Source organism: Chironomus tepperi, unplaced genomic scaffold (assembly GCF_022539635.2).
Source record: "Chironomus tepperi strain 1889 unplaced genomic scaffold, CSIRO-AGI_Ctep_v1 contig_244, whole genome shotgun sequence".
NCBI classification, from domain to species: domain Eukaryota; kingdom Metazoa; phylum Arthropoda; class Insecta; order Diptera; family Chironomidae; genus Chironomus; species Chironomus tepperi.
Window position 1 is genome coordinate 1,340,603 of NW_027226366.1, and position 14,644 is coordinate 1,355,246.

General features: G+C 31.6%; 2 protein-coding genes across 19 annotated transcripts in view; both read left to right on the top strand.

The window, feature by feature from the left end:
* The first annotated feature begins 1,886 nt into the window (after nucleotides 1-1,886).
* LOC139091464 (uncharacterized) lies at nucleotides 1,887-7,059 on the top strand. Its single transcript, XM_070641577.1, has 4 exons — nucleotides 1,887-2,189; nucleotides 3,719-3,906; nucleotides 4,003-4,362; nucleotides 6,601-7,059. Exons 1-4 carry the CDS (start codon nucleotides 2,087-2,089, stop codon nucleotides 6,775-6,777), a joined length of 828 nt encoding a protein of 275 aa, XP_070497678.1. The 5' UTR covers nucleotides 1,887-2,086; the 3' UTR covers nucleotides 6,778-7,059.
* Nucleotides 7,060-10,641: 3,582 nt separating this feature from the next.
* Nucleotides 10,642-14,644, top strand: part of sei (potassium voltage-gated channel seizure) — a 124,360-nt gene continuing 120,357 nt past the window's right edge. For 17 of the 18 annotated variants that reach the window (XM_070641539.1, XM_070641542.1, XM_070641547.1 and 14 more), the window contains exon 1: nucleotides 10,642-11,174. The gene's annotated coding sequence lies outside the window, so the exon portion shown is untranslated. Of the gene's footprint in view, nucleotides 11,175-11,253; nucleotides 11,339-14,644 lie in introns of those variants that run through there. The other variant, XM_070641540.1, reaches the window with a different exon arrangement.

Here is a 14,644-nt window from a genome sequence, read left to right on the forward strand (position 1 = left end):
TATAATGAAGGCAACATAGTCAATGCTACCAGACAGTTCAATTTTGATAAGATGAAAAATATTCGACTTTTGAAATTGAGAAATTTAATGTTTTTGTCACTGTTGTTTGTTGGAAATTGGATATTCAAAGTGTTCGAGAATGGAAACGGTTAATTTGAAATTTTATCTTCAATGCTCAAATTTAGGAATAAAAGAATAAAATTTAATGAAAATACTATGCGATGCATGCATCCTCTATCAGGCAAAGAGCAGAGTAAGCAAAGAGAGCATTCTCTTTGCCTGTTATGGATATCCTTGATTGTGTTTCTATTTTGATGGATAATATCCTTGAGTGACACGAAGGAAAAGGATTCCTAATGTACACCTAACCTGAAAATCACAAGTCGTTTAATTGATAAAAAAATCCGGTTCTTTGGACGATTTACCTCTGACTTGAAGCAGAATCAAGTTCTCACCTCAATGTTAATGTCATGTAGCTAACATGGTGCTGATTTTTGTATCGATTAACTGATTTGTGCTATTGGGAGACTTTATTGTCTTGTGAATAACTAGACCTACAGCTGAGTAATATCGAATTTTACGGAACGAAAATGTCATAGGCTGACCGTGGATCTAATTATTAACTAGACATTAATATGTATCCATTGGGGTATGAGTAGATTCATATATGTATACACCAAACTGACTGCAAACTCTACGTGGCTTCCAAATGGAGTCCTCTTCGTGTCGACCGACATCATAGAGTTGTTCAAAAAGAATAAAGTGGGGAACCATTGATTGAAATACTTCTTCCCTGAATGGACAAAAATAAGTTAAATTCAGTCATCAACTGGACATTCATTTGCCATCAACTACATAGTTATACCGTGCTTGTTCATGATAATATTCAGGTTACCATAGTCAAAACAAATAAAATTTTAATTTAATGTGCCTTTAATCAAAAATAAAGTAAGTCTTAAAATAGAATTATCAACTCAATTATTCAAATTGCAACAATGTAATTCCGGTTAACCATTTAGCATCCAGTAAAGTTGACATATAATTGCATCATTCCAGACAATATTCAAAGCGAATATTCTAGGAATAATTAATTAATTCCATCTTATTATCCAATTATAAGTTACCTAATAACTTAATGGAAATTAACAGTTGATAGATTTCACTTTTAACATGACGTTAGTCTACAAATTCACGCGAACAGTGCATGCAAATGAAAATTTCTGTAATAAGTGAAAGAGCAACTAAATATTGCAAGTCAATCATTCGTTGTCGACGAGTTCAAGGCAGTAGTAATCTCGTGAATATGAACATTTCATCTACAATATCCTGCACAGGTTTGCATTTTTTTTTCCATAATATTTAAATCAAGTCATCATAACTTTTTTAATATATTTTACAGGAAGAATGAAGCAACATTCCGAAAATATTGTATCACGTTTTTAGAGCACGTTCTCTTCACGTCTTCTTCTTATGGACTTTAATCATTTAGTGATTAATTTTTAAATGTTTTCTATAAATACATAGTACGTGCGGTTACTAGCCAACACGATGTTTTCATCTTCTCATCATCACAAACTTTCCACAGCATAACTGACTCATTTTTCGATAGTTGAGTAATTAATGTTTAGCTTTTTTCGATAGACGAGAGAATAAGAAGCATTAAATGTCAAACAATTATCAATTTAGGTTTCGGATTGACTTTGATCACGGAATTAAGTGTGGAAAAACTTTGGACGTCTGCAATCATACATTGTAGGATGAGAAATTGATGCTTGACATGTATGCAAGAAATGATCAACAAAGTTCCTATTCTCATCACTCAATTCTCATTTTTTTATTCTCAGTACAGTCCAGAGAAAGCTTTACTTATAAATCACTTAGATGTTGTTACTTCATCTCATTTCATATTCACTCGTTGCACCGTAAATACAAAAAACTTCTGATTTATTTCCCCTGGATTATACCGGTGGATCAGTTGCTTCTTTTTATATGTGATAATATTTACTTTCTTTTTACTGTTCAGTGACTTTAAAGAAAACAAATTAATTCAATTAAGTGCTAATTTATAAAAAAATTATACAAAAAAATGAGTTCAGTGCAGGAAAAAAGCAACAAAATTGCATTTAAGAATATTTTAGTTAGACATGGGTCATTGGACAAGATTAAATGCTGTGCATATTCAACGTTAGGTAAGTGGATAAATGGAGAATAAATGGATTGTTGGACAAATTAATTTGCAATCTTGTCGTTGGGTTTTATTTTCAAGTTCAAGTTTTTCAAAGGAATTTCAATTTAAATATTTGAAGCAGGCTTTGAAATCGTGTCAATTAGAAAAATTAGGCTATTTAAAGACAGTAATCGGATCAAATTTTTTATTATTCTAGACTCTAAATAACAAAATCAGAGTCGACTTTGAGCTCAAGATCACTTGCTGATACTTTCTAAAAATTCAATACTTTTAAGTACTTTATGAACGTTATAACTGTACGTAAACTATGTAAGATTCTGATAATTTCTGTGTTTCATAATATGTCTAGTAGGAACATTTATGTGATACATATTTTATTGTTTTAGTTCCGGTTAAAAAAATGAATTTTTCCTATTGGGGGTCGTTCACGTATTACGTAACACTCTTAGAATGGAGATGTAAAGAATGAAATGAAGGTGTAGGCGTGTGCTCCTTAAAATTGTAATTTTTTGATTCCTAGAACGACTATTGCTAAGGGAAAGAAGAAAATTGATTTTTAGCGTTACGTAATAAATTAACGCCCCCAAATCTTTATTGGTTTTGGAATTTCAAGAAAATAAAGAGATTAAGTTAAATTATTGTGTAGAATTGAAGCTTCTTACTTGGGAATTTACAATTCAGCTACAGGATGTATTAAAGACATTCATATGAAAATTGTTCAATTTTAACAGATTTTCACAAATTATTCAACTGATGAAAACTGGAAATTGTACAATTTTGCAACTTTTCTAAAAGTCGACTCGGTTTTTGTACGGAAAAGTTGATTAAATTTCATAAAAAATTTAAATAAAATTCGAGTTCTGGAAGAAAGTAAGACTAATGAAAAAGATAAGAATCTGATGAACATATCCAATCAGACAGAGATGCAAAGAAGATAGTATGCTCTTTGCCAGTTAGCTACACATTGCCATACACAGAATCAAAACCAATTTCCAAGTGCAAATCTGAAAAATCCTTGATAAAAAGGGAAAACTGCTTACTTAAATGACTTTTTCCGGAATTGAAAAGCTTGAAAAAATCCAGTTCTCAAAACCAGATGCATCCCTTTTCAATAATCCTTTATTAAGCAAAACAAAATAAGTAATTACCAAGCAATAAATTGATTAAGTAAGATTAAACCGCTGATCGACAGCTTTTCGATTATTTAAGAAGAAAGTCAATATTAATAAAAAATGCAAGCATTGAAAAAGTTCATCAGCATCACCAGAATCCGTTGATATCAAAGTTTATCACACTTTAGCGAGAATTGATAATCTTCTGGATGTTTCTGTGTAATTGAAGTAATCATTTACAATAATTGAAATTGAAAGGAAGATGATCAGTTTAATCTGGATGATGATTGCAATGTTTACATTTTTAAGATGATTAATGTTGATAACCGTGACTTGTGATTCAATTTATTTTGCCGAGGATGAATGTACTGACAAAAAATTTTTTAAGAACTGATAATCAATACAATCTTATTTACAGAGTCCATGTTCGCGAAGAAAGTCGTACTCATAAATATATTAGAGGACACAATGAACTCATCAAAGGAACTCATCCAGAAGCCTGTTAATATAATTATAGTACCATCAATTCAAATATTCTGTGTTGCTATGTCAATTTTAATAAATTTGATAAGAAATCAAAAGTTTGTCGTGGGATTGTCGTTTGAGGTAAACAAACATTTTATTGGATGCGATAATGTTCCAATTTTTGAACTGAATAATAACTTTTTCTTTTCTTCTTTCTTGTTTATTTCGACATTTCAGAAATTGGACAAATTTATCATTGAATTTAATCAATTGAAGGCAATGCGCCAACGTAATTCGTACAAAGTCGAAAGACAGACAGAGAATACAGAGACTGATAAGGTTGAATTAACGACAGAGACAACTCCTTCAAATATTATTGGGAGGAATGATGATGATGAGATATTTTATGACTGCAACGAGGAGGAGATAACAGATAGAAAGACTGATAGATTTTTAAAAGCCGCTTCATATGCAAGCATCGTTTACATTTATGCTCAACTCTCATTACTCGTTTATCTCGCCAGCCTATCGACATTAAAATTAGGAATTCTATTCATGTTCGTGTGCGTTGCAGCTATAGCTTATTTTATAATAAAGGTAAGTTTCTTTTGCATATAGGTTGTCATCTAGTCCAATTTTGTGAAATGGCATTGTAGTTTAGTTCGATCTCTAGTCAGGTTTGGTTTGGAAGCCAATTGCTGGTTGTATTGATCTGTTGGTGAGCGATCTTTGGTTAGGTTTGAGTTAAGGTTAAGGCTTCGTCATCGGGAAACCCGTGGTTTCTGAGTGTGATTAAGCATCTGGCTTGCTTAAAGCTTGCTAAGAGTTAACATGAAAGGTACACTAGTGTGTCGCGACACACAGATTGCCCACCACTGCTATAGACTGCCATGATGTTGTAATCATTTGCTTTAACATAATCACGTCATTATGGGTCAATATGTCGATGTTCTAAGCTGTTTCAAAGATTCAGCAGTTTTAAAGAAACACAATACATTATGTAGATTCCTTAGAAAAAGAGTTGTGGAGAGACTAGGTCATTGCGTAGTGGAGTCGAAGTTTTAATAGTTAGATTAGAATCATGCTGTTTAATTACTGCGATTGAATCATATTTAAATGCTAAGCAAACACTCATAAAAACATCAAACGTACATCATACTTTACTTTTAATCCACACACAAGCAAGAATGTCCTCAATTTTTTTTTTATTTTTTCTATATGGATTAATAACTAAATTTGGGTTTTAATGAATGAGAATTCAAATACATTTGGAGGGGCTTGTTAATTTGAATAATGCCTTTATACACAACAATTTTACGTGATCTATGAAATTTTTGTTTTATATATTTGGTATTAAACTAAAAGCTTAACTCAAAAATGAAAAGGGAAAGAAGAAGAATGGAAGAGAAATATTAAAAAATGAACGAGCACTACGACAGTATACTGAATAATTATATTTTAATTAATTAAAATATTATTCCATGCTACTATAGATTTTTTTTTTCGTGAAAGCTCTTTCGACTTAACACTCATAAGTTCGTTGAATACAATACAGGTAAAACATGAAAGGAAATTACTATGCAGCAAAAGAATTAACAGTAAATATGAATTGTTGTCCCTGTTTCTATCCATTGTGTAAAGAATTAGGAAAGGTGTCGTTTGAAATTGGGTAAAAAACCATAAGAAATGGAAATTTTATTCAATGCCTTAACATTTATTTTTTACATGTAAATTTACAAAAAAAAACTATCGCTTTTTCCTCACTCGTCGACTATCTGAATACATTTTAACCTAAACATAATACGGTGAGGTAAGAAGATTACTTGGGGATAATGACTGCTGAAATTGAAATTCATTTATACGAGTGAAATGCGTTTAATTGCAAATTTTTATTTGTTTTGTCGAATTTTCTCCACATGAATTTGATTTAATTTGAATTAATTTATGGTTTCTACAAATTGGGGAACATGAGGTGAACTCATGGCTTGCTGATTGCTTTATTTGTGGTAGTTTTTGGGTAAAATTTGAAAATAAATAATATTTCATTTAGAAATGAGATAAAGGATTTATAAATCTTCTATCAAAGTTCACGAATCTTCAATTTAGTTAACACAAATGCACACGAAGTTATTTTTAAAGCTTCAATTCGGATATAAATAATATTAGATGTTTATTCTTCGGATTTTAAGTAAACACTGAAAATTATGAGTCAAGGGGTTTTCAACTATGTAAAATAGATATAAAATTTGAATTACAAACGAACGTTACAACAACAATGTCTAACAATAATTTAATAAATTCGAAATAATTAGCCTACGTGCCAGAAATCAAATAACAAAAATTAGTTCCATGCCTTTTTATTACCAATATAAAAGCTTTAGAAAGTGAAAAGAAAGAATCAAAAGTTCACTGCGATTTAAAGTAATGAAAATATTGCGAAAAAATTTAATTTTTTGCACACGACTTGCAGATAAATTTAAATAAATACTCAATTTAAAAAGTCAGCAAATGTAAAGCTTAGCACTAAATTTATGCAAAAATAATTCTGCAGAGAACATTTATAATGTGTTTCATTATAAAAATTAAAGTTTTCCAAGTATTAAAACTTGACATCGTGTGTAAATGCCTCATTTTCTATACAGTTGAAAAATTATTAATTTAAATTGCTTTCTAGCGATTTTTTCATGCATGATTTACATTTTCTACCTCTACTCATTATGCGACAGAGACGAAAATAAAATTAACCTGCAAAGTGCCATTAAGAGATTATTATTATCGACTTTTACGTGATTCTATTAGGCCAAACATTTAATTCTCATTATCTCATCATTACAGATTTCATTTATGAGAAAATCACACCCATCGAGGAGATGCAGTCGAAGACTAAAGGCAGTGAAGCAGAAATTATTTGGCAAGGCATTAACCTTAAGGCCAATTACATGCGTTCTTCCACAAATAAAATTTAGCACATGTGCTGGAAAATTCCCAAATGAGAAACAAAAATCATTGTGAATGTTAATTCCGGAATTTTTATTGTTCTTCCCTTAATTATAATTCTTTTTTTTTGACTATGTTATTCATAAGATATGACAAAATATATTTTATTACAAAAGGAATTAAACACACTGAATATTCATGCTCATATTTATGAATTAATGATATTGACACCCGAGTAATGCAAATGAAGAAGGAACCGGTATTGAGCTTTTGAGGCTCTGTTGAGCTTCTTTTATTAGCATAAAATAGAAGCTGCCATGTGTTGCTAAGGGTTCTCGATGTTGGGACTGAAACCGAGACGAGTTCGAGTCTTGAGTTCGGAGTCTTGAGTTCCAGGCGAGTCTTGAGTTCGAGTTCGAGTTCGAGTTCAGTTCGTGTTCGAGTTCTTCGACTTCTTGGTCTCGAGTTCGAGTCTTGAGTTCGAGTCTCGATAAATACTCGGGAAGCCTAATATGTAGCATACAAAGCTCCATTGCGGATCCTTCTTAATTTATGTCACTCGGGACACGATAACCCGGATAATGAATTTAACGATTTCAGGAGTAAGTTCATTATTAACAAACAAATATGCATGAATAAGCAACATAATTATGAGCACATTATTGATAGTAGCTTTTTAAGATTAATTTTGTCATCTTTATTTATTATTAACTCACCATGATCCTACTTATTATATTTTTATACTTTTTAAGGGTTGATTTGATTGAGGTTAATTAGATGGAAATGAAGCATACCTACCTATTATAATATTTTGAAGCTGTAAAATATCCGTTGAACATGACAAATGGCCTGCTAAATATCAACTCTATTAGATAAGCTTTTAGAAATATTAAAAAAAATTTATTGAGCACAGAAAAATGTTGATTAATTATGCCTCGAATGACCATCAATCTTTTGATTACTGCGAAGTTCTATTTGTAGATTAAATGTTGTGATTTACTGTCACGAATTGCATGATTTAGATTTTAAAAATAATTTAATTGCTTTAAAAGATTTTCATTTAATAATCGGAGATAATAGCTAAGTAATTAGATAGGAATTAATGAAGATTTTAATACTTTTGGATGAAATCTAGATTAGTATTGAAAATCTCGACAGCTGTTTGTCAATTGTTTTTAATTTATGTGGCCGAAGAGCACACGGCATAGAATGGTTCGAAAATCTGGCTCTAGACTGACTTGACTCTGACCTGAGGTAGAATCTCATCGATTCATACCTGAAACCAGTGTCAGACAGCTTAAGGTCCGATTTTCATTCATTTCTACTCCGTGTTTATTCTGGGGTGAGTAATAACAAGCATAAAGTAAGATGTTTGTATTTTGATAGATCAGTGCTCATTAAACTATGCTTCTTGACTTACTAGAGTAACACAATAAACCACTCAACAATTGTGAATTTGGAAAGGTAGGCAGAACTGCAGTTTTTGACTTTCAATTCGTTCAAGACTGCATGCCTGCATTTTTTGCTCCCAGATCTGCATTTTTGGACGAACACACTCTTATCCCTTAAACATAACCATATCTAAAAATATCCAATAATATTCCCTAACAGACAAAGAATATGCTACATAATTACCACTACGGTACCTAAAAGCGTTCTATTTGTTTGTTAGGGATTCTATTGTTGCAGTCTTTTGTTGTTAAATGTTCAATGAATATTCAAATTTTAGGGGTTGTTAGACAACCCTCCTATATGCTCCTATTTCATAATAATAAGCTTGTATGTCAAAAGATCCAAAAAAATATGAAAAGTTTACGGAGAATCCGTAGCAATTATTTTAAAAACAAAAATCATACGTATGCATCAGCATGCCCTGTAATACCTAGAACCGGAACAATCTACATACTATAATTTACAGCTAATTAATCTCAATCAACATCAAAGACTTAAAACCTTAAAAATGTTGTTAAATGCAAAAAAGATGAAATCAATGCAATAAAAATAGTTTAAAAGATAAAAAAAGATGTTTTAATTACTTTAATTTTCATAATATTTCCATATCTCAATGTCATTGGTCATGATCATGCAAAGAGTAAAGCCGAAGCTCATATTCACATGAGTGAGTACTTCAACAAACAAAAGAAGAAAATCGACACAAATTAGCTAATTTAAAGAATTCGTTAGTAAATTGCGTCACTATTTTATATTTATGAGCATTAAGCATCTCAATGAGAATCAGAGATATATCACAGTATTATTTTTAAAGGTGAAATGAGATGAAACAGAGAAATTTTTCAATTTTTTCTACGTTTTGCGGCTAGCTGAGCCAATAAATTTATGAAATTTTTTTTCATTCCTTCTTCTCTCCCTTTTTTCTCTACTTACTCACTCATGTCCCTCCTGTGATGTTATTTATGTACGAAACGTGAAAATAATAACAGCTGAGAGTCGATGAATGGATAGCACTGGGTACATACTATGTTCAGCAATAGTTTTTTTTTAGTTTCTGTATGAACCGTAAGACGATCGGATCTGATTTTTGCAGATGTACCGTAAATTTTTTTTTCGGCAAATTAAAAAATTTTTTAATAGAAATTGTGGAAGAAAGTGAATTTTTTTAACATTGGTGTGAATGACTTATGCTGTTTAATGTGGTATGAAGAATATTCTAAGTCAATAGAATTTTATGGCATTTTTCTTTAATCTTTTAATGGCGCTAAAGAAAAGCTGGGCAACTTGTGAGCCACGGTATACATATCATTGAATAGATAAACTACATTGATGTGCTTTATGGACATTTTTGTTTGATCTGGTGTAATGTGAAAAAAATTCTAGTGCTGAAATGTGCAGTGACACAAAAAAAGACTGTCTTCCTCAATTTTAGACCAGTGATGGGCAACCTGTGTGTTGCGGTACACTAGTGTGTCGTCAATAATGCTAGGAAAAGTCATGAATCGTTTACCTTGTGCTTTGGTTTTGGTGAAGGGTGCCCGATCGACACAAATGAAGAAGGCTTCGCTAAACCTCATTTATTAACACCAAATGGAAGCCGCTTCCATTTGACGTCCATACTTACTCACTTACTTACTTCGCTGGTCGTACAGATCAACTGTGATCCATGACTTCTCGCAGATGACGCCTAAAGCTGGCTCTATCGCTGGTTTCCGTCTGCCAATTGATACTCTGTTATTAACACTAAAGGGAAATCATCTCCGTATAATCAGACCATACTTAAACACTTACTTATTTTGCTGAACATACAGATCAACTGTTATCTAGATCACTCTAAGATGACGTCTATAGCTGGCTTTATTGCTGGCTTTCGTCTTGGTGCCAATTGCCAATCTCAAATGGAATACTGTCTCTATCATCTGTTTCCTTCTAAGAGTTCTTTACAGTTTGGAGTCCATATAGCTACCAAAAATAAACTGCTATAATTTGGTGTCAATACAAGAGATTTAGCTGATCCTTCTTCATTCGTGCCACTCGGATTTCCACCAAGGTCCCATGAAAAACAAAAAGTTTGTCCACCACTGCAGCTCTAAAGGAATTAAGTGACATAAAGTCCTCATTAAAGACTAATGAAATGTGTGATAATTAATGATCATAGAAGACATCATAATATGATAATGATGCACAGTTAGCGACACCAGAAATAATATTTTTTTCCTCTAAGAAAAATATAAAAGATTTGTATCCAAACACATAAAGTAATCAACAGCAACATAAAAGAAGAAAGAACATGAAAAAAAATGAGCAAAGAGAAAGTGTTAGAAAAACATTAAAGAACTCTCTCGAGTAGTGAGCATAAAAAGAGCAATTGAGAGAGAATTTCAACTGAGAAATTGAGAATAATACAAGTTGTATTCGGTAATATTGAAATAAACAAGAAATTTTCCATCATTTTTCCGTCCACATTTTCACTGCTTCGATGAAATTTTCTTTCAGTCTGCTTTTCGCCATCAAGCGGTTGAGTGTGAATGAAAGTAAAATAGACACAAAAATAATAAAAAAATAAAATAGAAAGAAGAAAAGAAAAAAAAAGAAAAATAAGGAAAAATATAGACCATGAGAGATAAAGAACTGCAGTAAATCTATTTTACTGCATTATGTTTTTAAAGGACATTATAAATTGTAAAAAAATAAACATGCACAAGCAGGATTAAACAATTTTTATTATAAATATTGGTTAAAAAAAAAGTTTAATTTTCGTGTGAATTTTATGTGTTATGTTTGTATCATATGATATATATAAGCTCGTTAAAAAGTGCTATTTTCATTAAAGTTTAAGGAAATAAAAAAAGCTTTTAAAAGTTATTAAAGTCCTCCTCCAGTTTTTAAGCCATACAAAATAATAATATCGATAAAAATTTATTAGTGATGCCTTAGAATTCGGCTTATTTTAGTGAATATCCGCCTGTGTATTGATCATCATCCAACCCGTAATAATTGTTATACATGCAAAAAGAAATGTAATAATCTATAAAAATTTATTTATTTTTTGGTATTATAATTTCAATTATTTTTGGATTAATTCAACATAGCATGCCGTTTTTTTAAATACACGTAAAGAACTGAAAAATTATTCCGAAATGAGACACAAACAGGCATAAAAATGCAATAAGCAATTTGTGTGGTAAATTTGTATATACATTTATTGCATTTCCACCAACTATTAGTTGTGTGTTGTTGATTTTTTTTATATTCTGCGGCGATGGGCTTTGTAGGCTTTCCGGATCGGAAGAGAAACAATAGTGAGAGAAAGGAAAAATCATTCCTTTTTTTTTTGGCGGTTGTTATTATTGGACTAATAAAACTTAATGTTTACACATAAAATAGTCGCGTAGAAAAGAAATTAAAAGGAATGTTAAGGAAGAAGGAATGAAAAAATTTATAAGTGCAAAAATGTCTTTTGTCACACGTGTGGATCACTATTGCGCATTTTCATTGGCATCAAAGCGGTAAATTTTGTGTTGAGGTTTTCTTGAAATACTTTCGTTGTAGTATTTCTTTTTTTTTTGAGAATCCTTGCTTAATAATAAATACAAACATAAATGACATTTGTAGGGGAATCCTAGTGATTTAGCTAGAGGCACTGCGGTCTAGTTTGTTGTTGAGTTGTGAGAATGTTTTCAATTTTTTTAGATTTCAATGTGTTCTATGTCTCTTAATTATAAAGTCTTATACAGATCACGGAGAGCACATGACATAATAATTATGAAATTCTGGCAATAGGCAAACGTGATGCAGGTCTTACATCATTTTCGATAAAATCCGCTCTCAGATCAGAGTCAAGTAAGCCTGGAATCGAATTTCATCAAAACTGGTCTAAAGCTAAAGTCAAGTTGGCCTGATGCCGGTATTTCAGCCATTTCTTCGAAGTGTGCATTCCGAAGATGATGTCATACTATGAATTTTAAAATTTGCATCCGTTCCAAGCCCCTGTATCAAATTTCTATTTAAAATGAATTATAGCTCCGACTTTTGAATATTTTTAGATTTTGAAGGAACTTAGAGGTCCTACTGACATATATAAATGATCACGACTCTTTTGAGGCTCTATCACAAATGTCATGAATCGCATGTCATGTCCGATTTCGGCTATGGTTTGCTATCAAAAAGCGCCTTGGCGCACATAGGTTGCCAGCCGTTGCTCTATCAGGAATGCATTCATTACCGACACATGAATTACGCCTCATTTTGAGTTCCAAATTATTACCACACGGAGAATTTGTTGTTACTAAACGTGTCTGTGATAAGTTAATCGAGTCGTGACTCGTGATTGAGCTCCAATGGAATCGTGATGCAACTTTTTCATTTGTTTTGCTCGAAAGGAATTACTAAATATTGTAATTTTAGTAAACAAAGTTGAAATTTCATCATTCTGAATGATTTCAAATTTGGAAGTAAAAGTAATGAAAAATCCGCATTTCTCTGAATTCTGATTCTTTTTTTTATCGATTATTTAAGTTTTGGATGCAATTATCATTGCGTCAAAATCATTCAATGCGTCATTATTGATGCTTGAATAAATCCTTTCAAAACCTTTGAACTCTGATAAGTTCAAAGTTTTATTTCCAATTTCAAAGCCTACTAGATAACAATTCTCATTATATTCAAGATAAACAAAAAGAAACAACTTCTAACAAGCAATTCCAGAAGTTTCCATAAAGTCCTTCAAAAATTGCAGCTATTTGATAATAGAAACCCGTTCCAAATCCAAAAGTTCAACCTCTATAAATGAAACTCTTGACATTTTAAATAAATCCCAAAACAATCTGGAACAATTTTCACTATTCGTATGCAAATTTTCCATTTTTCCTTCCTATTGTTCTAAGAAAATCAAAAACTACAATTAATGACAATGCGATTCTCAAAAAAAGAATAAAAATTGGCCCTCAGAGGCCCCATTTTCCATTCAACTCCCCCACTTCAAAATAAAGCCAAAAAATGAAAACATTACGTGAGTACTTTCATGAAAACCTTGAATATTCCTTCGGTCTTTATTTATATAAAATATAAAACATAAAAAAATGCTTTCATGTTTGCAGTCAGACGGAGGGCAGAGAATAAAGTGCATCAAACATACCGCATTGTTGTTTAGAAAGTGCGCAAGAAATATATCGTAATAGATATAAAAAAAAATATATGTAAAGGACAATGTAAAGGAACAATGATTTCGTGATAAATGCCAAGTGCGTGTGTGTGTTACATGATCAAATAATAAAGAAAACAACAGCAATAATAACAATATTCGCGTATAAAAAATAATAATAATGATAATCACATGTGTAATCTACAAACTAAAAGTGTATTTGTGTGTTTGTGTACTTGCTATAATGTGAAAATCGAAAAAAAAAGAGGAGGAAAAATTTTTTTTCGCATGTGTCAAGTCAAGAAAATCTATGTGTATCAATAAGCAGAGATGCAGGGTTGGTAAATAGGTGTCTGTGGACAGGTTTTGTCTAGTCACAAGGACAATTAACGTGGAAACTTGCAGGACCTCATACATCTTCGTTATAGACTCACACAGAAGTGTTAAATTTGCATTTCATCCGTTCTAATTTTTAGTCGCAGGATCTTGTCTTTCTATGGATTTTGAGATTGAATTACTAAACATGTCTTATCAAAATTTTGGAATCTAAGTCCTTTCTCACTACCAATTCTACGGTAATCTACATTTCCTGTGTTATGTCATTCAGAATATAGTAGGAATCGAACTAATCCCTTACCTAAAAATTACCTTGATTTGACAGCGACTAATCTGATTGTAATTTCTTGTAGTAGATACCAACTGATCATATTTGTTTCATAAAAATCAAGTAGTATGCCACGAATTCTAATTCGAACTGGAATTTGGCATACATTCTAGTCTTCCCCTTTCCTATGCATACCTGTGGTTAGACTGCGGTTTTCTGATTTTCCGTGTTAGATTCCTAAAATCACTTGAATTTTGTCTAGATTGAGATACAGAGCTTCAATCAGAGTTGGCAGAAGTAGTCCATTATGGAACGACTAGCTGGTCTTATAAAGTACGGACTATTGAAGTCCTGCTAACTCTAAAGTCAAGTCATCTTCGATTTTCAATTCCACAAATCTAGTATTCACAGTTGACTAATATTGGATCGAATTTAGTAGAGTTCGACAATTGCAGACAAGTATGCACATATTGTTAGCAAGTCCATAGAATTTAGTAAGGAAAAACTGCATAATAGTAGACTCAAATCCACAAAAACACCAACCCTGCAGAGCTGCTTCTGCCATGAACAAAAATTTTTTTTTATTATTCTATCTTCGTTATGACAAAGCTGAAAGGAATGTGTATAAGGAGAACGACTAAGTGACTATGTTAAATCGATTAGCGATACAAAAAAGAAAATCTTTCATTTTTTTTCACTCTCTCTCTTTCTCTTCATTCCTCATGATTAAATTGTATATCACA